The sequence below is a fragment of the Pteropus vampyrus genome, unplaced genomic scaffold (assembly GCF_000151845.1).
Source record: "Pteropus vampyrus isolate Shadow unplaced genomic scaffold, Pvam_2.0 Scaffold103, whole genome shotgun sequence".
Taxonomy (NCBI): domain Eukaryota; kingdom Metazoa; phylum Chordata; class Mammalia; order Chiroptera; family Pteropodidae; genus Pteropus; species Pteropus vampyrus.
Genome location: NW_011888884.1, coordinates 1,477,321 through 1,500,936, shown reverse-complemented (window position 1 = coordinate 1,500,936; position 23,616 = coordinate 1,477,321). Strand labels below are relative to the sequence as shown.

At 43.7% G+C, this 23,616-nt stretch overlaps 1 protein-coding gene and 1 pseudogene across 7 annotated transcripts in view; one reads left to right on the top strand and one right to left on the bottom strand.

Annotated features, from left to right (window-relative positions):
* Positions 1-23,616, bottom strand: part of PTPN3 (protein tyrosine phosphatase, non-receptor type 3) — a 106,080-nt gene that overhangs the window by 57,604 nt on the left and 24,860 nt on the right. For 5 of the 7 annotated variants that reach the window (XM_011364940.2, XM_023533466.1, XM_011364937.2 and 2 more), the window contains 6 exons: positions 18,117-18,271; positions 12,726-12,833; positions 12,607-12,649; positions 9,987-10,065; positions 5,178-5,222; positions 1,696-1,748 (listed from right to left, as the gene is read on the bottom strand). In XM_011364940.2, coding sequence (XP_011363242.1) covers positions 1,696-1,748; positions 5,178-5,222; positions 9,987-10,065; positions 12,607-12,649; positions 12,726-12,833; positions 18,117-18,254 — 466 coding nt within the window. In that variant the 5' untranslated portion in view covers positions 18,255-18,271. Of the gene's footprint in view, positions 1-1,695; positions 1,749-5,177; positions 5,223-8,785; positions 8,968-9,986; positions 10,066-12,606; positions 12,650-12,725; positions 12,834-18,116; positions 18,272-23,616 lie in introns of those variants that run through there. The other 2 variants (XM_023533468.1, XM_023533469.1) reach the window with 2 other exon arrangements.
* On the top strand, positions 7,547-7,665 carry LOC111742916 (annotated as a pseudogene).

Genomic DNA, 23,616 nt, shown 5'->3' with positions numbered 1-23,616 from the left:
GTAAGTGGAATCTGACTGCCTCAAAGCTATATCCTTTCTAGTGTTCCTGCCCCTCAAACCTGAAACCCTAGCTCTGAACACCAAACTTGCTCTGAGATGAAGGAAAGCTTGGTCTCCTCAGCTCATCAGCCTGGCAGAGATTGAGTACATGACGTCTAGAGATCAGTAGGAATATAGTTTACGGGTGACTTTGCCATATCCCGAATGGATGTAACATGACATGGCTGGGTCTGTTCCAGATATATTGTAGGGAGGGTAAACTTTCAAATCCATCCAGGCTCACCACTGTGCAACCTCTTCTGAGTTTCCCATTGGGGAGAAGGAGAAGCAGGCTATAGGGGGAGACTAACACTAAGTCTTGTCTTACCAGTGAGTAGAGTCACAATCAAAAGTCTCTCTTTTACTTCCTGGTATCAGCAGGTGAGTAGGCGAGCTGCAGGCCAAGCCACCTTGCTCTTCACCTCCCCCATTTCTGTTCTTTGCTGCTAGGGAAGTAGGCAGACCTAAGGCCACCCTCAGGAGTCCCTATCAGCCTTCTCTTGCTATTTTGCCTCTTCCGAGATCAGAGTAGGGTGAGTAGTTCAGCCCTAATCTGCTCTGCGATCTGATAATCTTGCTTTCTTACCTTGCTACCATGCAGTCAGCCCTCAGGATACTGGGCCAAGATGGTGTGGGGCTTAGAGGAAGGTAGAGGGATTTAGTCTTGAGATACCATGTGGCTCTATGTTGATGTACTATACTGGCGCCACACAGCTAACTAACTATAAAGTGATGCTTTGCCTTCCATCTGGCTATTCACTCTTTCTATTGTGCATACCCGGCATCTCCTACAGGGCCTAATGTGGAATATATGCTCAGAAAAGTTTTACTGATTGAAAAAGTAGATTCTTATTCCAGCTTAAACAGAAAAAGCCCATTGAGACTTTCTGTCCAATATGGCAGCCACTAGTCACATGACTGGTTCTCAAAGACTTAGTACAAAAAGGTAAAATAGCTCATTAATTTTTATATTGATTACATATTAAACTATTTTGGATATACTAGGTTAAACTATATTGAAACTAATCTCACCTGTTTCATTTTACTTTTTTAATATGGTTACTAGAAAATTTTAAATTACATATGCAGCTCATATTATATTTCTATTGGATAGTAAGTGGTGCTATAGACTAATGTATATATAACCCATTAATTCTATGGAAACTCTAAAAATAAATCCCTAAGATCCCAGGAGTGTACAAGAGTGGCATCAAGTAAGTAGTAGGAGTGATCTCCATAAAATTCCATTAATTTGGGTGGTTCTCAGTTTCGTCTGTAGGAGGTGACGGGTAGAAATATTTGCCCCACTGGGGTTTGTTAGGGAGATCGAATCCAACGCGTGAACAAAACCTCTGGAAAATGTAATGTGCAATACGGGTCTTCTGTTTTACAGGTTCCCTGAGAGAAAACCTCACACCACAGCTCGTCTACTCTTTCCCCCTAAAACATCTCCTTTACTCCAGCATCCCTGAGATGAAGGAGCGTATAAGTCAGCGTGAGAGTGGAACTATCTGGACAACCAGAGCTATGCTTGCCCAACGAGATTCCCGGGGAAGAGGGGGAAGGACTCGGTCAAATGGGAGAAGCTGGTGACTTTCTTAATAACATCGGTCAGAACGATGTGTCCACCTGTGAAACGCCCCCTTTGTGACTTACATTGTACTGCGTAGGATGCTAGAACCACCGCTGAGCTAAGAGGGCAGGTCAGCCTGTAAGGGGAAAAACAAATTAGGAAAGTCACAAGAACCAGCAACAGGCTGGAACACTCATCCATCACCTGTTTTTCCTTTCTTGAGTTAACCATTAAAATACATCATGAATCATAACAAAGACAATTTTACGATACAACTTAATCTCAAATGATAAAGATACATGTAACACTAAAGATTTCTAAAGATTAAGAAAACGTTTTCATGTTTAAAATAATATACACTCATACATATACCATGAACATCTAATGCTGGCCAGGGTTTGGCTGGTCAAGAAAGACCAGGCTCATGTCACTAAGAGGAAAAGTGAGAAAACCGAACTCTTATATCAACGGGCGACTTTCTTATCTTTCTAGTAAAGACGTGAGACTTCGTACAGCCTCTACCTAAATCCCTGAGGTCTAAGGGCTCCATGATTCTTGATCACCCTTTTTTTTTTGAAGAGTGACATCCTCTTAGAAGGGCAGAATCTAAAAGTATTTTGGATTTTAAAACTCTAGTGAGTTTTAAATTACTTAATTAAATTTGTTACAATTACTTAAGATTCCTGAATCTATTTACTTTCCAGAAGTTCCGCGCTATACGGAACGGTCTGTCCACCTCTCAGTTTTCCTGCCGTCCACTAGCAATCCATGAACTCCAGGTTGGGCTTCTTCTTCTTTCCTCTTAAGCTCACTGATCTCTCAAACACCCTATTTCTGCCAGTGAATCCATCTCTGTGTCGGTCGTATTTCAAACCCTTTGATTGCTCGCTTTTTCTCCATTCAACCCAGGGTTCCATGGTCTACCTCGGAGCCCTGCCAGAGGACCTGGAGCAGTGTGGAAGGGTGTACTGGGAAAGGGCTGAAAGCGGCAGTAGGAGCAAGGATTTGTAGGGTGGGGAGACAGATTTTAAAAGCAGTCTTCCCAACGATCCCATGGGAAATGAAGAAAACATGCAGTTTCCATGGCAGCCCATGAAGTGCTGAAGAAGTGAGTCACCCCACCTCTGACTAATCTGGTTGGCTGCCGGGGGTTCCCCTTTCTGTCCTCCTGCAGTGTGTGTGGGTCCTGTAGCTGCCGTCCCTATCTGAGAGGCCCTCGCTAGAACCTCTAAATGCTCTCTCCAAGTTTGGAGATGTATCCAGGGAGACTTATCATCCATTTCATTCATCTGGAATCCCAGAGAGTCCATGGTGACAAACGTCAGCCATTCCCTCTCCTACCAAGATGGGCTTCATGAAATCTTAGCCAGTATCCTTGCTACAGGAAGAGTTAACTGAATGGGATTTAGGGAACAACTCAGAAGAGAACCGAAGAGGGTTCAGTCTAGATGGAAGCAATAGTGTTACAAATAAGTCAGAAAGAAAAACACTTCCAAAGAATAGTGTAACTACAAATTAAAGAACACTGAAAGCCTGCACTCTACTCTCAGCTCAGCCACTAACAGGCTACATGTTCCTGACTCTTTTCTTTCTGTCCAGGCTCTAGGGTCTCCATCTATTGGATAAGATCACCTATCTCAACAGGAAGGAGCCGATGCCTTGGGTACTGTCAGTTCAAACAAGTCGGGGTACAATCTGACACCCAGAAGAAATACCAACTAAATCCAACAAGTCTGTCAAGAGACTCATGGCTACAAAGGGCCACTCTGACACACACCTGAGAAGCATTTGGTAGCGGGAGGCCTTTTCAGAGAGGTGGTGACCCGACAGGAATGCCAGGAATCTAAACCAGATTTCTACCGATGCGCACAAAACTCACAAGGGGCATTTTGTTTGGAGAAGAAAAAATAAAGATGACCAACTTCCAGTATTTGGAGAGCTAGACTGAAAGCACTTGAAGAGGCAGGGGCCTTATTTGACCAGCACGGTACAGTGCTCGTCTCCTAACAGGTGCTTGCAAAATGTTTGTGGGGAAAAAACAAATTAGTGTGCAGAGGAGAGGGTGATACATTCCGGAGGGCAGCCTGGGCCCAGAAGGGTATGGGGGGTGGGGTGGTGGTGGCATAATTTCAACCTAGAGTTGCCCTGACATGTCAGAAGGCTGCCTCATGGAAAGGCGAGCTCCCCGTTACCGGGAGGGCTCAAGCAGAGCCCCAAAGGCCTGCTGGTTGCGCCAGAGAAGAGATTCATCTCTCCCTTTGAGTGGGGATGAGCCGAATTAGAAAAATTCTCTAGTTTTATGATGCTAGATAGTCCATAGGTCCCAGCTATCCTTTCTTAAACATGTCCCTTGTTTCGAACTGCTCCTCCTTCCTCTCACCCCTATCTTTACTGCCATGCTCCCCGATCTCTGGCCTGGATGTCTGCAATAGCGTCCTGAAGGGCTGTACTCTCCCTCCCATCTAGATGGAAAACCCTCAGCCTCTTCCACCTTTTCCTTCGTTCACTGACACTGTCTTCGTAGATGCTGCTCTTGCTACATCCTCTCTGCTTTAAAACCTTCAATAGCTCTCCTCTGCCTGCTGGATATAAGATGCATGTCTACATTTAAAACAAAGAGACCTTTTCTTTCTATTCTCCTGCAAGCTCCCAACACGTGGTTTCCAACTGGGACTGTGGGGCATGGGGTGTCTTCTCACTGCCTAGGGAGATCCAACTCCTCGTTTCTCTACCAGCCTCAATCCTGGCTCATCAAGGCAATCCACAAAGACTCGGCCAGCCCACACCAGCATCTCCTTCTCCTAAAACCTTATGACAACTGTGGTCTTCGCTGTCCATGCTGCTTCTGCTTCATGAGCTCTTGTCTCACTTCCCCAACCAGACTGCAAGCTCCCTTAGGGAAGGACACCAAAGGCTCCTGAAGACCCTTCTCAGTAGAACTAAACTGACAGGAGGAAAGAGGGGACGAGGAGAATGTGAATAAAACGCGGCTGTTCCCATCAGTTTACCTTATCAGTTACATTTTCTTCCCTAAATCAAGAAACTCAGGATTTGGAGGAGGTAGCTCAGGGACCACTGGCCTGGAATCCCCTCTCCCTTCCTGAGCTGGTCACAGGTACTAACACCCAGGAAGTGCTGAATCATGGGCGGATGCTCAGATCTTTGAGCAGAAAGTGTCCCAGAGAGGACGTGAGTCCCCATAGGCACGAAGGGGCTCAGAAGTGGACCTAAATTAGGCCTGATCTGCCTTCCTGAATGAAGTCCATTTTACATTCTGTATCCCTCCTTCCATTTAAAATTTCTCATCTTTACTAGAAAGATAACTGTACCTTGTGTAATTCAACTGAAACATGAAATGAGGTTAGTCAGTCCTTAGCCTCCCTAAACCAAGACCAAGTTAAGCACAGATGTCCAAAGCATAACGTCATACAGGATACCACTTTCAACATCTATTCTCTTTACGCATTTAATATTGTTACCAGAAATGCATGTTCATCCAATTAGAACCAGGAATTTTGCTAATCTGGCAACTGACAGGAAGAGAAGAATACAAAAATCTCATTACCTTCCTTCACAAATATCCATCTTCAGTTGTAAGAAATACAGATGCCTATGAAACAATGATTTTCATTAATTCATCATACTCAAAATTGAAATAAGCAAAAAAAAAAAAAAAAAAAGATTAGTTAAGGATAAGACCTGTATATTTGAAAAACAAAATACATAAAAGCACATTTTTGTCTAAAGCATCAGGTGCTACTTTGCATATTGCAAAGCTGCCCCTTCAGTAACCATGGCTCACGTGGCTGCCTAAGTCTTGATTGGCAGGGGTGATTTCAGCTGGCCTCATGCCAGCACATGCTGTCCTAAGGATGGCTGAGCCAGGAAGCAGCCTGTCAAGGATCAGCTGGTACCACTGCCAGTGAGCAACCCTGCCCTCAGCCTGGACCACCCCAATCAAACTCGGGGTATCTGGGAGCACCAGGACCCTCAGGCGTTCTGCACAGGCAGCCCCCACACATTGAGGGGCTGTCGTTCTGAACGCGGCATGGGCACACCCACGTATCCTCTGCATGAAGTTACCGCGGGGAGGAGGGTCTGTGAAGACATCTCCTTGGCTGGGGTGCAAACACCCAGCTGGGTTTTTATCCTGTGTCCCAGGAACTGTGGGTGCTCCAGCAAAAGCATACGCATTAGTCAACTATAGGCTGCCAGGACCTTCAAGCTGGATTATGCACTTCTCTGTGAGCAATATCACTTTAAATCCCAAGATCTGATTTGTGGGCAAAGTTGTCACAGGCCCCTCATAATCTTGTGACTCTACTCTCCATCCAGGGAGTGGGGAACAGAAGGCATCCACAGCACTATGCGGGCCTGGAATGGCCTTAAAGAGCATTATATTTAGGGATGTGGCATTAACATGACACTTGGCCACTAGCTTCCACTCTTTTTTAAAGCCTGGATTCAAATGGGATAGACATTCCAGTGTCTGGCCAAGACAACAAAAGGAAAACTTCTTGAAATATAATATAGACGTAGTACAAGTGTCCAGGGGCAGGTGAAAGATAATTTTGGCAATTAAAACAAATCAGTCTTAGTCCTTCAAATTTATATGTTTAAAGGTCAAGATGCTGGTGTTTTGAAACGTGAATGCTTCACATGGTATTACAACTTTTTATTTGCATAGTTCTGGGCCGTGTGCATGGTGCTTTATAACTTATTACCTCATTTCAACCTCATAATAACTCTGAGGTGGGTGCCACTACCACTAATTTTTATAGATGAGGAAACTGGTGTTCAGATAGGTTATATGAGGTCAGTTATGTCTTATTTTAACCTGAACACTCATGCTATGAAAAAATCTATGTCACAAATTTCTTATGCGTCTAATGACTAAAAAGCTTAGGATCAATTTCCTAACTCTGATATTATTACTTTGACTATAATTACCATCAACTACCCTTAATGTGTTGAAGATTAGCATCGAGAGACGGTGTAACACAGATTTGGTGATTCATGCTTATTCCATATTGAAATCTCTATCTTTTCCACCTAGGAGAACATAACCAGTTTTTTTTCTAGTTTGTTTCTATGTTTATCCAAGCTGACATTCAACCAGAATTAAGTGTTCTCTCCTCCTACAATGCTACTGAGAGAAAGAAGAAAAGAGAGAGAATTAGAGATAATCCAATGGTAAATCTGGGCTTTCACTGACGAGTCCAGTTATTTGGAGTATCTTCCTAGGGATATAAATGAGACCATGAACCTGGACATCCTCATTCATCAAACGCTCCCTTGTCACATATATTCAGCAAAGTGTGAGTAAACCCCATGACATCACTGCAAAGAGATCAGAATAATGGGATGAGACCCAAACTTAGCAGACCTCCTAGAAATCTTAAAGAAGCCTCATTTTGAGGCTGCCAGTAAGTGAAATAATTGTTCAGAATGATCTAAATTTATCAGAAACAGCAGTTGTGGAGGCTCGCAATCAAAGAGACATTTATTTAGCAATTAGAAAAAAGGAAAGACATTTAGAAAAAGAAGCTTCATGTACCTGTCTTCAGAAATGTAATGATCATGCCTGCAGTTTACCTTATCCATGAGCTCAACTTCAGAAAAAAAAAAACAACAACAAAAAACAAAAAATGCCCCCCTGCCTGGATCCTTAGAAAATAAACAAAACAAATACGACCTCTATATTCTTTCTTTGACTATTAAGAGCTAAATTTCTAACAGGGAATGTAACTTTTGGACAGGCTACAGAGCTGGGGCTTAATAAGATATTAGGTGCCAGGAACACAGGCAAAACTCTTCATTTAAGTAAAAACAAACAAAACACATACACAAATTAGTGGTGGAAGCGTGCCCCAGCTCTATAGGAACCACAGGGGTGGCTGCGGCCACGGCTCCTATTGCATTAAGAAAAATCTAGTCTACGGCCATGCTACCCTGAACAAGCCCGATCCTGTCTGATGTCAGAAGTTAAGCAAGGTCGGGTCTTGTTAGTACTTGGATGGGAGACCACCTAGGAAGACGAGGTGCTGTAGGTGTAAAAAATTAAAAAATAAGGATTGTAAGCTGAAAAGGTCCTTGCAATCTGTGAGGTCAACCAAGGGTTGCCTCACCTAAAAAATAAAAATAAAGAAAAAATAAAAATAAAGAAAAAATAAAGAAAAATCTGGTACCCAAATGCTATATTTTATACCACTCTAGGGATATCACCCGTCCTGACCAGTAAATTTTAGGAGGAGCACAAGGACAACCCGAATTTTATCTGGGACTTAGGCAAAAGCAAAAACTTGTCTATTACTCATCCTGAGCCAGAATCGGCCCCTCTGTAGCCTCCACCCACTGGCCATGGTTCTACCACCAGCACATCGAATGCCCGCTCTCCTACGATAGCTCCTTGCAGATCTGAAGGCAGCTTTCTTTTCTCCCCAAGTCTTCTCTCTATCCTGAGCTCCCTACTTTTTCCTCAAATGTCAGGGAGGCTCGGCAGGAAGATTCTGTTGGCTCCCAGAGGAAGTGAGCTTTTCTTCCCTGGGGAAATGGAAGCCCAATGACCACGAAGGGTGTTGGAGAGGGACTCCTAGATTATGCAGGCCCTAGCAATCCCCTCACTCGAGTTCCTTCTCTGGTGGACATAACAAGGAGGAGACAGGGAGACGGGGGACAATCACTGATTTAGGCAGCGCAGTTCATGCTTGGGGTTAGAACCTATCAACTGGTAGTAAAATCAATTTAATGAGCCACAGCTGATATTTTAAAAGGAAACAATAGAAAACTTCAGAGTAAAAAACAACAACAACAAAAAAACAAACAAAAAAAACTTCAGAGTACTTTTGCATTTATTATTGTTTCATAAAACGTTTGCTTCAGTAATTTATATATACCTGTGTACTGCGTAATGAATCGAAAAATATTTTTACTGTGGGGTTGTGGTTTAAACAACTCATTGATTAAAACCACACACGTGGACACCTGTATGTACATACATCATATATATATCACACATACACACATATATAATCTATCATGCCATTTTTAAAGCATTTCTTGAACAGAACTTGATACTTGGTAATGGCCTGTGAAAAACCTTAGGAGGTCATTTCAAGCACACGTTCTTATAGATTATGCCACCACTTTGTGCCCTCCAGCTTATGAACTGACCTGCTAGGCTGAGCGTTAGTACACTACCCCGTAGACCACCAGAGTAAAGAGCTATTATGGGGAAAAACTCAAAGCACAGTGTGCACTTCCGGTGGTTACCCCGTGAGTCATGCTGGACATCTCTTATGCTGGCTTAAAATTTAACTTCACAGTAAACACAGGCAAGTCTCCAATGTCTGCTACTGTAGAGGGAAGAGGTGCACAAAGAAAGCAAAACAGAGTAATAGACTAATATTTGGCCTTTAAATATATTAAAAGTTAAAATGTGACCATGTGATTACCATTAAAAAAAAGAAAGTTTGAAAAAACAAGACAGTACTCTGAGTTAATGTCACCTTCTTGGTCTCAGTGGTCTCATGGCCATAGTGAGCACAGACCAGGACTCAATATTCCTGAACATCCACTGCTTTTTTTCTGGTGGAAGAATTTCCCTCCTTAAGGAAAATGAAAGTATCAACGAGAAAAGGGCTTAGGGTTGCCATGGCGCAGGCAAAGTAGAGGCGAGGCTGAGTTTGCACAGTCCCTGTTCCAAGGGCCACAACTTTCCTGCACCCGCCCCCTCCATTCCAAACACTGTTCCCCACCCAGAAAACCCACGAGCCAGCACAAAGCCAGGGCCAGGTGACAAGCCCTAAGGGGTAAACAACTGCCATCCTTCCCTTATCAGGTTCACATACTGCCTGCCCGGGCTGATTCACTGAGGCGAGATGCTGACCCAGCTTGCTCTCCTTTCCGGCCCCTACCAAGTGGGGGTCTGACAGAGAAGTCTTAGTTCAGAGACCTCTTGTCCTCACGAGCCTCAGTTCCAGCCCTGCGGAGACTCTGTACTACCTGACCTACAGATGACTGTTTTACAAACGCGTCTTCCAAGCCCTGCCTGCATTAGCAGGAAGTTCTTTGGACACAGGAGCGCAACAGGCAGGAGAGGCTGGGGTGGTGGGGGAGGCAGGACGAGGTGGATGGGGGTGTGCTGGAAACTGCTCCGGATCAGGAGGTGAGAGAAGCAGGCCCCACAATGAAAACTGATTAGCTGATTAAAATTTCAATCTGTGTACCCCAATTTTGACTTGGATCATAATTGTTGGTGCAGTTATACCCAAATGAAGTATCTGGCCACAGCGATAAAATAAAGAGAGTACATTTTTAGTGGTTACTCATTTTTATATATACTAAAGAGAAAACTTTAAAAAAATGTTATTACCTGGTTTGTTCTTGCTGCAGTGTGTTGGGATCAGGTATAAAAAATCTTACTCGAAAATGCAGGGTACAGGGGAAACCTCCTACAACATTTTTCAAAAACAAATTAAATTTTCCCTTTAAAAAAGTCAATGTATGTAAGCTGCCACTCTCCCATAAGTGATGCATTTTTCACTAGATCACAGCTTTTTTTCCATCAATAAAAGGATTAATTTCAAAAAAGGAGTGCATAAGTTAACTGTTCAAAAATTTCCATGTCTATAAGAAGTAAAATATATTTGCAACATAAACAACAAACGAGGCATTATCTATTTCTTATTACATGTTTTTAACTTTGGTCTGTGTTCAAACAGTGCACTCCATTATTTATATCACGAATTTAAAAAATCAGCAAATTATACAAAATTCACAAATACTGTCTCATATATACAGTGATTTTATACTTTTCAAACATTTTTCACATATATTCCTGAATTTAAACACTGCCATGACTATGAGTAGGCTGGGCTGCTACTGATAGCACCCTTTTAGAGAAATAAGCTATTAGAGATGTGACTTGCCTTAAGTCACACAGCTGATGGCAAAACCAGAATTATAGCATTGGGGTTTCTGCTATGCCACATTTCAAACTCATTTTTATACTGGAAAACATGTTATGTTTTTAATGCAAAATGAATTCCAAAGGTCATTAATATACTAGCAAATACTACATAATTAACAGACTCAAACACAGCTTTATGCAACCATACCAAGAGTCGATCTGCTTTTGCTAGATATGGCAACAGGAGATGATCAGATTGTGGTGCTAAGATCCATGCTGTTCCTCAGGTCAATTTCAACCCCCCACCTTCACCCGGACTCCCCTGCGGTCCCCATTACTCAGTGAACATTCACTGGCCCTAAGTCCTCAGCACTTTCTCGCTCTCTGAAACTCAAGCCTTCTCCACCCTCTCCTATTAATCATGTCTTCCACTTTAGTTCATCCTGGGCTCCACTTTCCCCTCTCTTTAGTATCTTCTCTATCTCTGGCTTTAATTGGTTTGTGTGCACCTATAAATGCACTTCTGTACAGGTGCCTGGGTACCAGAGTGAGCGATGCTGTGTAACTCTGGGTGAAGACTGACCACCTGCACATCGGGGGATAGCTAAGTCCTTCCACGGCCTTGGGATGCCCTTTTGGCTCCCTTCCTTCTCTGTAAGTTGTCATTGTGTGTCTCAGGCCAGCCTCCACGTCTTTCTTTATCAACCTCCTCTGTGCACACAGAGCTTCCTATCATGTGCTCAGGGCTATCCTAGTATTGTCTCTTCCCTTTTCGATGTCTCCACACTTGGCTGTGAGCTCTTTGAGGGCAGAGTTCAAAGCTGATTTGGATCAGATTCCCAGAGCTGAGCCCAGTACTTTGCCAACGTCTGAACTCAGGGCTGAATGAATAAGTTAGTAAGACAATGAACAACGACACCTACACATCTCTGTGTGCACTTATCCCTCTGAGAATTCTAATGGGGGCAAGTAGTTAATCTGCACAGCAGTTCTGTGGCTCCCTGTGGGTGCTTCTGAATACCAAGGACACAACTCTTGGGAGGTAAAGATTCTGAGGCCCTGGCTCCAGGTGAGAGAAGCAGTGGATCAGGGCCAAGGTGACTTGTCTTTATTCCTTTCCACCTGAGGGCTGGGGGTGTGGCAAGTGTGTGTGCAATCTTTTGTGTACAAATTCACCTGTCTTCACCCCTCAACCACTCACTGGCCATCTCCTGTGAAGAGTGCAGAGAAAATGTGATAAGGGCCCTCACTCTGCAAAACTGTAAGCTCCTTGAGCAAGACAAAGGCAGATAACTACTAAAGGAGACAATGTTCCAAGGCACAAAGTGGAGAATGGTAAATGTAAGGGAGGGTGAAGAGAGTCACAGCTTCCAATAGGGAGGAGATGGGATCTGAGCAGCTTTAAAGAAGAGCAAGATTTGGATACAGAGAAACAGAAGGAAAAGCATTTCCAACAGATGGAACGGAATGAGGAAAGGGACAGAAAAGTATGTGTGGCCCAGCCGGTCAGCCTTTGTTTGGGGCATAAGGTGCATAAAGGGGAACAGAGCACGATGTTGGAAAACCAGGCTGAGAACAGACCCAGGTGGAGGCCAGGGTGAGATGTGGCTTGAGCCCACCTACCGGGGAGTTAACTGGTACTGGGACCCGCTCATGGGTGATGAGTTTTATGTTATATTTGTGATATCACCTACCTATGCCTTGGTTTCCAGTGATTGGGACTGTGCTGTTGGAAAGGACTAGAGGTGTGTGTGTGTCTCTCCTTCCCACCCTACCTCTTACACTGGGCTAAGAAAGGCTATTCTCCTTCCCTTGTGAAAAGAAAGTGGGTTCCCCCAGCTCTTGGCTGCCTTCTTTCACCTCTCCCTTTCTCGCTCACAGCTGGTGAGGACTCTTAGGGGCTGGTCTGGAAGCATCTCTGCTCACTCAGAACTCAGACAAGGAGAAGTCAGCTCACTCACGTCACCTGGACCACCTAGAGTCCAGTAGCAGGTGTTATAGGCACACCGATGACCAGAGGAGAAAAATGGGCCATGATATACTAACATCTAGTGTTCGACTGAAATGAGAAGGTCACGCTCACCTTTTAACTGTTTCCTGATGGGTTTGCTTGATTCCAGCCATCTCTGTTGGGTAAGAAAACATAAGCTATAAAACCACACTGTGCGGGAGTCCAGCACGTCTTAACGGGATGGTACTCACAGGGGAGTCCACTGATTCATCGCCATGCTGCAAACCAAAATATTCCTTTTCGGTCACGCCCAAGTGGTTGTATGCCATATCCAGAAGAACTTGACCAGTATCTTGTTTCTAGAAAAAAGAGTCAAGAGGGCAAAATTTTAAAATGAATTAAGAACTGGTGGTTCAAGTCTTTATTGTAGGGAAAAAGAAGTTAGAACATTCAGAGATTTTATGCACACCCATACCCCACAATAAGAAACGCTTTAATAAATTTCAAGTTAAGAAGCCACATGGTACATGGGAAGTAGGGCTAGGAAAAATGACAAATGACTTAAGACAGTGTAGTTTAATTTGCTAGGACTTCTTCCTTCCCCTTAGCTGAGATTCCCAAGTGATGATGTCTACAATGGAAAACTTGCATATCACAGCGAGCGCAAACTCTCCGTGACCCACCCATGGATTAGGCGCAGCACATTGCTAATCCTTCATGGTTTCTGTTGGCACCTCAGGAGCCATGGAAGTGCCTACGGGGAAAAAACTCTCTAGTAACCACATGAAGGAAGAGAGCCGCGAATACTCAAATGCCACCCAAGATACCCTCAAAGTGAGTTGGCACATGACACTCTGGGGGATAATCTGCCTCACCGCTCCCGTCATCTAAAGTGAGAAGCCAGTGGGGACATCTGACCACACTTCACATCCAGAGCAGGACTCGGCAACTTTGCCACTCAGAGCTGATGAAGCAGGCACAGTGCTGGGCACGGGGACAGAGCCGTAACAGGTGTCCTTTGCCTGCCCTCCCAGAGAGTCCAGCCGTGGAGGCAGAGACTGTAACAGGGTGTGTCAAATGTTGTCAGGTGCTAGGAAACACGAAGGGCACAGTGAACACACAAGAGGACAACACAAGCTATCACCTCTGCCTGGGGACAAGCGGAAGCAACCCTTGACCTGGGTCTCGGAGGGTGACAGGGCTGAGACGCACCACTCCCTCCAGGTGCAGGAGCTAAGAAAAGCCATTTCAAGCAGATAGCCTTGCAGAGAGGCCCCAGGGTGGGAAATAGCGTGCTGTGCCTGGGAAATCGCAAATTCTGCTTTAACAGGCTGACTTCTCAGGAATCCTCTGAACCAAACCATTTAGATTAAGGACAATATGAGTCAGAAATAGACTGGATAGAACAAGCAAAGGCAGCTCTTTTTTTTGACTGCAGATAATGTACCTGAAAATAGGTCACAGTGACCAGGAGGAGGATATTAGGTAACTGTCAGGCCCCCTCCTGCAGCCTCTTCTTTGGCATGGTCTCATTATTTGGTCTGAAGTGTGGGAACATGAGACACACCATTTCCTGAACACGCCTCCTTTTTCTGCCACTTCCTCTGCCCAGGACATCTCCATTATAAAGGAATCATGACAGTATGGAAAAGATGACCTGGTCCACATAGTCTAAATTATGAGATTCTCTCCCCCTAAATAATGAGATACTCTCTTGATGTGTCAAAGAGCTATCTGCTCTCCTTGCTGAAATTATTTACAGGAATTTATATTTAATATATATTATTAATTATACTCTATTGAACATCTACAAGGAGCCAGACAGGATACTATGCGCACTTTTCATACATGATGGTTCATCTTTGTGGCAGCTTTGCTAAGTCGTCATCACCATCCCAGTTGCTGATGAGCAAACAGAGGCCCCAGGAGGCTCCCTCCACGCCTTGTGCTGTCGGCCGATGGATGGTTTGTTTGACTGCCTGACTCAGGTCCCTTCAGGGCAAAAGCCTGCACGTTCCCACCACACTGCATCTCTTTCCTCTGGAGTGCATAGCTCATCCATCCCGGTATCTATTCTGTACAGCTCGCACAGTTCTCAAAAAAAATTGAAATATAATAAAGGACACATTTATAATAACAAGCCTCCTAGCCCAGTCCCCACCCCATAAGAGGCCATGTTTGCTATACCAGGTCACTGTCAGTGACTGGCTTGCTCCCTGGGCTGGACTAAGGACAACTAATGTCCAGGTCAGCTTCCCTAATGATGCCTGCTCCCGGTCAAAAGATAGTCCAGGCTAAACAGTCTGAATGAGACAGTGCATACAATCCCAATTAAATAGAAAAATATAAAGTGACGGAGATTCTAAGCTGCCACCGGGCCCTCAAATTCAAGTTCAATGTGAGTCAGCTTTGACCAGCCTGCTGGAAACTTGGAGAAGCAGCACTGGCAGCAGCATGATATAACAAAGACGTTCACGGCTCAGAACGACTGGGCATCCGAGGCTGTTAATGATTATCACTCTGGGTGGGTACTTTCCTTATTCCTGTTTACAGGGCTCATCACTCCTTTTCAAACACACTCTTACCTGGGATTCCCAGACTCTTGCTCTTGGTCTCTTCCCTGCCTCAACAGTCCTGCTCTGTCTCCTTCAGTGTTCCTTCCTCGTCTCTCCAACCCTTAAACATCAAACCTCATTCATATCTCATCTGCTCCTCAGGTGAGCTCATCCAGTTTCACAGCTTGAAATACCATCTGTACCCTGGTAACACCCACACGTGTATCCCAGCCTAGACCCTTCTCTTAAACTCCTGACTCATATACCTAATACCATTTCTACACAGATGAGTAGCAGGCATCTCAAACTCAACGTGATCAGAACAGAACTGGCACTTCTGCGTCTCTCGCAGCCTTTGCCATCTCTATAACTTGCAACACCGTCTTGCTGATGCTCAGGCCAAAAACCCCAGGGTCACCTTGAGGCTTCTTCCACATCTGAAATCCTGTCTATCAGCAAATCTCAAAACTATTTCCAGACTGGGTTTACTCAGCCACCTCCACACTACCGCACTGCCTGCTTATCATCTCTCCCCTGGATTGTTATAATACCCTCTTAGCCCCTGGCCCAGTCTGTCGCCAGGGCATCCAGAGCGACACTTGAGTCAGATGATGTCAGGTCTTGACCCAAACCTACCAATGCTCTCTGCCTCACTCAGAATAAAGTCAGTGCCCTCAGAATGACCTACAAGGTTCTAGACATCCCCTCAACCCCAACATCTGTTATCTCTGTGACCTTATCTTTTGCTATTCTCTTGGCTCACTCTACTCCAGATGCACTGGCTCCCACACTATTCTGTAACCACACTAACCGGGGTTCTGCCTCAGGGCCTTTGCACTGCTGTTTCTTCTACCTGGAATGTGTTTCGAGAAAACTACAGGGTTCTTTCCTTCCCTTCCTTGAGATGAGGTCTTCTCTGGTCACGTCTACAAAATGATCACCCCACACCTTGTCCTTCCCTGGCACCTCCAACCTCCTTATCTCGCTTTATTTTTCCAAGCACATAATGCCACGGACATGGAACACATTTGTTTATGGTCCATTTTCTCCCTCTAAGATGTAAGCTTTATAAAGGCAGCGATTTTGCTGTTTTCTTCACTGCTGTATTCTTTGTACACAGAACAAAGCCTGGCACGTAGTAGGTGCTCAGTAAACGTTGTTAAACAAACATTCACGTGCTTATCAGGAAGAAGATATACAGTTGAGGACTAGCTCCAGACTGACAACATACATTTTAACAAAGAAGTCAGAAATAAACTAAGCTGTCAGGTTACAGCATCCGGAAGAGAGATGCGGGACCTCTGCAGAGCTGGTCCAGTCACAAAATTCAATAGATGACAGTGTTAAAAAGGAATCAGGATATAGGAAAAAGTTCAGTGAACCAAAGCGGTCGCTTCACGAGGGAGGTAGGTACGACCTTGACAAAAGGCCCCTAAGTCAGTGGTTCTCCAAACTGCAACGTGCACCGAGACTGCACGGGGAGCAGTTAAAATGCAGATGCTCGAGCCCCACCACCAGAGTATGTTTCAAAGTATCTAGGCAGGACAGGGATTTTTACTTCTGACATGCATTCTAGCGGGTTCTGAGGTACTCCAAGAAATATCTGCATGGGCTGCACTGGCCAAAGTGGAAGCTGTGAGCTACAAAAGACTACTTAAATCTTAATTAAAAAAAATAAAATAAAATTTAGTTCTTCAGGTGTACTAGCCACATTTCAAGTGTTCAATAGCCCCATGTGGCTAGCGGCTCCTGCACTGCCTAGTGTAGCTGGAGAACATTTCCCAGCACTGCAGGAAGTTCTTTTGGATGGTATTGCCCTAAAGGACGGTTCTTTTCCAAACTGACTTAAGAAATAGATTGCAGGCGTATGTTCTTTAGATTTTAGAGACACCTAACTACACAATTACATTCCCTTGCTGGGGTTTGTCCCTCTACTACAATAGCATTGCCCACTGGCAAAAGAACGGGGCCTTGGCCTTCGGGAACAGTCCTGGGTGGCTGTGGAAACGGATGGAGGAGCTGGGTACAAGTTGGGGAATAGCTGTCTCTACTGTCCATTTCCACTCTCTTCCAGGCACGGGGGCCCAAATTCCCATGTCCTTCGTCACCCATCTGCGTCTTGTCTCTTAAAGAAAGATGCTCCCAGCCAAAGGCATCTGGCGACGGTCCTATCCCTGGACTAGGATGGAGTCCCAGTCCCCACCAGACTGTGACTTCATGCAAATTGCCCTCTCCCCTTGCCTGCTCAGTTATTAAGGTCCATAATGACCCGGGGTCAGCAGGAAGCAAACTTATGGGTGGGACAAGAGATGCAGGTGTCAGTTTTTGTTACTCTTTAGGTTACTGTGGTCTTTTATCAAATCCTCTCGCCCATTATTCTCTCATCCCAGATCTTCTCTTTCTGATACCTTTCCCTGCACATTAAACTTTCCAGGCTGGGCTTGACTCCTTAAGGACTGGGAAGAGGATGGGAGAGACGGGCAAAAGTTATGATGCTATGTGGTAACTGGGGTGGGCTGGGGCAGCAGGAATGACTACTGTTCAAGCATCTTACTGCTGGCTGGAGACCTCATTCTTGACCCTGCCTCTGCCATGGGCTTGAGATGGGAGAAGCCAGGCCCTCCCTCCAGATAGGACCCATCCATCTGCACATTTATTGAGCACATGCTATGCACCCAGCCCTGTGCCAGGCACAGGGGAAATACTTCCTGTCCTCCAGGAGCTCGTGGTTTAAAGAGCGACATATTACCTAATAATTATAACTATTGTTAATGCAATGAGACATGGACTCTAATAAAGCACATACAGGGCACCATTATCGGAGAACTAGCTCAGGAAGCTGACAAAGTAGTAACATCTAAGAATCGCACAAGTTCACACCACGAAGAAGAAGGGGGAAGACAGTCCAGGTGGAAGTGAGAACGTGGACAAAGTTTTTAAGGTTATTTCCAGTCTGATGTCAACATACAATCTAAGATCTCAAGCTTTCGTTTTAAAATAATTTCTTCTTCATCTTATAAACCAAGAGATGAAAACTATTTCTTAGGAGCATTAACTCAAAAAAAATTTTAATTTTAAAGAACTTACATTAACTTTAAAGGTCTGTATGAAGCCATCTAAAAAGCGGATGCTACAGATGACTTCGGATCGAGTTTTCTCTTTGGGTAATTCTGAGGTGCGTACATTATTAATTCTTCCACCCAACGCACGTAATCGGGAGGTCATAACTATCGCTGAATAAGCTGTAACAGAAGAAATACCTGTTAGCTTTGACATGCAAATTGCCAGTTACATGTGAATGTACCTCACAGCAGACCCACTCCTTACCTGTCTTTGATCTTCACGATACCAAGGACCTCATAGATAATGAGAACTGGATAACAGACCATGTTTGAGTTTTGATTTCTAAGACGCTCTAAGCACAATTTATTGTTCAATTATAACATGTTCATAGAATTATATGGCTTGTGTTTTATTATCTCCCTGATCAAAATCTTCTAATTTCTATATACTTCCCAGGCTTTTAATTTTTTATTTATGTTTTACTATTTTATATATTTGTGCATCCTACCCCTAAGGTTTTACAGAACTTAATATGGTATAAAAATGATTTAATGAAGATATTTATTGATAAATTAGATTACATTCAAATTAAGAACTTCTATTCATTAAAAGACACTATTTAAAAGAATAAAAAGCAACCCATAGAAATATTTGCAATACATATATAGTCACAAATACATAAAGAGCTATGAATCAATAGACTATGGGAACCATATTAGTTGTCAAAGAAATGCAAATTAAAACCACAAAGCAATAGTACCACACACCAGCCAGAATAACTACAATGAAACCTGACAAAACTAAGTGCTGTCCAGGGTATGGAGCACCTGGAACTCTCATGCACTTCTGGTGAGTAGATATGGTATCTCCTAAAGTGGAACATAGGCATATTCTGTGACAATAATTCTACTTCTAGGCATATTCCCAACAGAAAAATGTACATTTCACTAAAAGATATGTACAAGAATCTTCATAATCGCCCAAATGGGAAAAGATCCAAAGCCTTATCAAAAGAGAATGGATAAATTGTATAGTCACACCATGCATGACTATACAACCAAGGAAATAAAAGAGTTATCGTTACACACAATGAGTTCCACTAACGTTATGTTGAGCAGAAGCAGCTAGACATAGATTACCTACAGCATGAACGCAGTTACATAAAGTTTAAAAAATAGGCAAAACTAATGAATGCTTATAGAAAACAGGATGGTAGTTATCTCTGGGTATAGTGACTGAGGTGGGTATGAGGTCTTCTGGGATTCTAATACTATTCTATTTCTTGATCTCAGTGCTAATGACACTGGTGTATCCACTTTGTGAAAATCCATCAAGCTGCACATTTATGATTTGTGCACCTTATGTACATTTTAACATCAAGTTTACTTAAGAATACACGTATAAAGAGGGAATTAGAGGGCAGGTTAGAATCTGACCATGGTATATTCAGAAAACAGAAAGAAAAGTGGTTTTCACTGTGATAATTGTGGAGTAGTGGACTCATAGCCCGGAAAAGTGTGGAACTGAGCGCAGGGTCCCGTCACGCAGGTAAGAGGGCCAAGTGACCAGGCCAGCTCCTGACAGGGAATGAAAAGCTGTAAATCTGACAAGGCTGGATAGAAGAACAGATAAAGATGAAGGACTTAAGAGCCATCTTAAGAGCCATCTCTGCAAATGTTCTATAACGAACTGGGCCTTTGCACATGCTGTTTCTTCTGCCTGGAAAACTTCCTGCTTTTCACGTGATTAACTCCTGTCCACGCCTTAGCACTCAGCACAAGCATCGCTTCCTGAGGGGAGCCTTCTCGGTGTCCCTAACCACTCCCTTGTGTTACAGGTTCTCTTCTATAGTGCTCATAATCTCACGTTTATAACTGATGATGTGAATAATATCTGCTTCTCCAACACCTATCTCTGGGAGGCAGTCAATGCATTTCCGAATGAATCAATGAATGAAAGGCAGAATGAAATGAAAAATGAAGTCGAAATGTGTAGTCTGGAAAAACGGCAGTACCACCAGGTAGGCAAAGGGGCTGATGGGAGCAGGTGGGATTAGTGGGGGTTTCAATTAGAATGCAGCATGGGGATTAGACCCATAGACCAGGCTTCCTCACACTGTAACAAGATGCAGACTCAGAGTCTGCATTTCTCGGTCTCCCAGGTGATACTGAAGCTGATCTAGGGTCCACACTGAGGGGCAAGTTACAGATAACTGGAAAAGCAGCACCAATGTCAGGATAGGGCCAGATCTGGGAATCAGTAACAAGGGAGGGATGAGGACAAAGCAGACAGGAGGCCTGAGAATCAAGTCGCAGGGAGCCACTTGGGCATAGATTAGCTACAGGAAGTGAAAACACAAGGGGCTTGAATGCTGTGTAAGAAGATACATCCAGGAGAGGAAGGGTACACGTGGTCCCCTATACTGTTTAAGGAACTCGGTGAACCTCCGGTCTTCTGGAGATAGGAATAGGGAATCTTATTAATAATAATTAAAAAAAAAAAATTCCTGAGACCGGCAGTGGAAGGAAACTTGTTCAGTAACATAAAATTCCACCCACCCCACCACCCCCACCTTGCCATTTCCAATGAAAATGTCATCAGAAGCAGGGATGCATTTTCTGAGTAACACCAAGAGTTATCAAAAGACAACAAATGTGTTCCACAATACTTTAACCATACTGAATTTAAAATGTCAAATTTATTGTTTAGTCCTGGTCTAAGAATTTCAGGTGGGTTATGATTTAAAAAAAAAAAGATACAATAGAACCCATTAGTGGGAGGTACACATCAGAGTCGCCTGGGAAGCTTTTTAAAAATATGACTAGCCCCACCCATTGATGGTGATTCAACATCTTGGGGTGTGGCAGAGAATGACATTCCCTTTGGGAAGCTCGCAGAGCAAGGGCCAGGCAGTCAAGGGCTAGGAAAATAGGTTTTCAGGGCACCTCAGGGTGTGCTTCGGATGGTCGGACTTGGAACACGAGCTCTGCAGAACCTGACCCATTCACTCTGGAGACACTTGGGAAAGCCAGGCAGTTCCTCAGAACAGCGAAGACAGATAATCACGCTTTGTCCCTGGACAGGAAAAAACCAAAGGTGATTTCTAATAGGAGCCACCATATAAAAGTCACATGGGCTGAAGCACCACTTGTAGGCACTGATTTTCAAACTATTCCTCACCTGAGTGGCTCCATGACACTAGCACCAATGTGGTTACTGGTGGGGTCTTATTAACCATAGTTAAAGGCGCTCCCAGCTGACAGTGGACCAGCAACCGAGAACAGATATACTTTTTCTTCTTCATATGAATCTGTTACATAAAGGGCTTGGAACCTAATGACAATGTCACAAATAGGCTTTTCATGAAAGTTGTAGAAATGTTCATCCCACAATTGCCCCTAAAGCAAACCCTGATAAAAGGGAGCCTGATACTGAATAAACACATCATCGAGCCATGTTTTCAAATTGTCTTGAAATTATATCTTAAACAATCCAGTCAGGACAATGGATGCTGACTGCCCTATTTCCTGTACCACAGCAATTGGGGAACTCAGGGTTTCTATGGCTTCCTTTATAAGTCTCTTAATTCTAAACAAAGCCACAGCCCAACCAGGAACAGTCTGGCCTCTCCAACCACAAATGATTACAGCTACAGCTGATGCATTTTACAATTTGGAAGCCAAGCTTGTTCTTTGCTTTAGAATCTGTTTTGCACTGTAACAATACAGGTTCTACTGTGACTACAGTTTTTATCAAAGATTATACTTGCAAAATCTAAAGAGGCAAAACCTCACTTTGTGCATAGTAGGAGCCTAATAAGTACAGTGAGCGTTAGGGTTAGCACATGTAAAGTGCTTACACAATATGGGACACATTTTATTAACAGTGCTAAGCTTTCTAACGCCATCTTGTGCTGACTATAGATTCTATATGTTGTAGGCAATCCCGATTTCAAATGCCTTACAAATGTATAAAGGTTTCATTTCTTAAAATTCTATTTGTTTTAATAAAGACAACTTGCTAAAGTTAGAAGGTAGCTGCTACCTTTGAGATACACCTTTGAGTTGCTCTACAGACCCAGTAGATCCAAAAGCAGCAACACATTGCCGCACTCTGCCACGCCCCAGGCATGTGGCACACCAGAGACCTTGTGTTCAGAGTTGTAGTCTTCTACCACCAACCCTTCTGGGCTCATTTGCCTTGGAGCCTGAGATGGGAAAGAGGTGATGCTTTATTTCCTAAGGGCCTACATGCTAACCTGGGGAACTCTGTTATTTTGCAAGACTGTGACCACAGAGAGAAATGAGAGGAGCCCACTTTTCTCCATTAGAGAACGTTAGAAAGCAGCTCAACTCCACTTTGATTATTTTAAAAGAATGAGTGTTATTATTTCACGCCCTTTTTTCAAAATAAGAACTTAGACCCTCTAACTGAAGAGTCCAAGTTCCAGTTAAAAAAGAACAAAAGCAAGCAAGTAGTCCTGATTTATAAACATCTATTTTGAGTAAACCTTAGACATAAACCACAAGTGGCTCACTACCTGAACCAGCAAGCCGACCTAGGCCAATGCTACCACCTTGTGGCCACCAGAGGAAAGCACGTCACCTCCCACCCTTCCTTGTCAAAGGAAACATGGACCCTTTATCAGTCACAGTTCAGCTTATTTCAAAAAACCTCTCTCACATTATATAAGGCCTTCTCTGTAGCTCAATTTTCCCCTCCCTTTCCCTAACTCTTCTTCCCTAGTTAACTCAGAAGAACTCTCCTTTTTTGAGGGTGTGGGGGGACTATGAGACCCAACAGATACCTGATCAGATAGAGAGTGGCATCTCTAGCACAGAAAAGTAATAAACACTCATGTACAATCAGCCATGCTAGACAGGTGACTCATAAAATTAAGTGTGCTTCTCATTGGATGCCAATATTTAATGTATTTAAGGTAAATGTTGTGTTTAGCTGCTAACGTGATGCCAGTATTGCTTTCTCTTTTTCACTGTAAACACACAGCAGCTGGGCAGCTTTATGGGCTCACCGAGTCTTTGGGGTGCAAATAGGAGCCCTCGAATCACAACTTTACTAGGTACCAACAGGAAAACAAACAACTTTCTGATTGTTGCCTGCACCTCACAGAGGACAGCTTCTACTTTGGGTCTCTTTAAGGCGAGGCCTAAGTGTTCCTTAAACTTCTCTAATGTGGGGTATTCCTTTCTAAAGATAAAATTTACAGACATCCGGATGGGACTGATCATTTATCAAGCACTAGATTAAGATGAAACTGTAAGAATGTAGGCTTTATTAAGTTGCTAAAAAAAAGTCTGATTTTAATCAGACTTTCTTTTTAACCAGAGACTTAAGTGTACTTAATTATCTGGGGAGCTTGTTAAAACACAGTTTCTTGGCACCGCCCACAGAGATTCTGGTTGAGCAAGGACCCAGGAAATTGTATTTTTAAAACTTAAACATTTTTTCACATTAGAAAAGTTGCAAGAAAAACAGAACTCCATATAAACCCCCATCCCTGTTG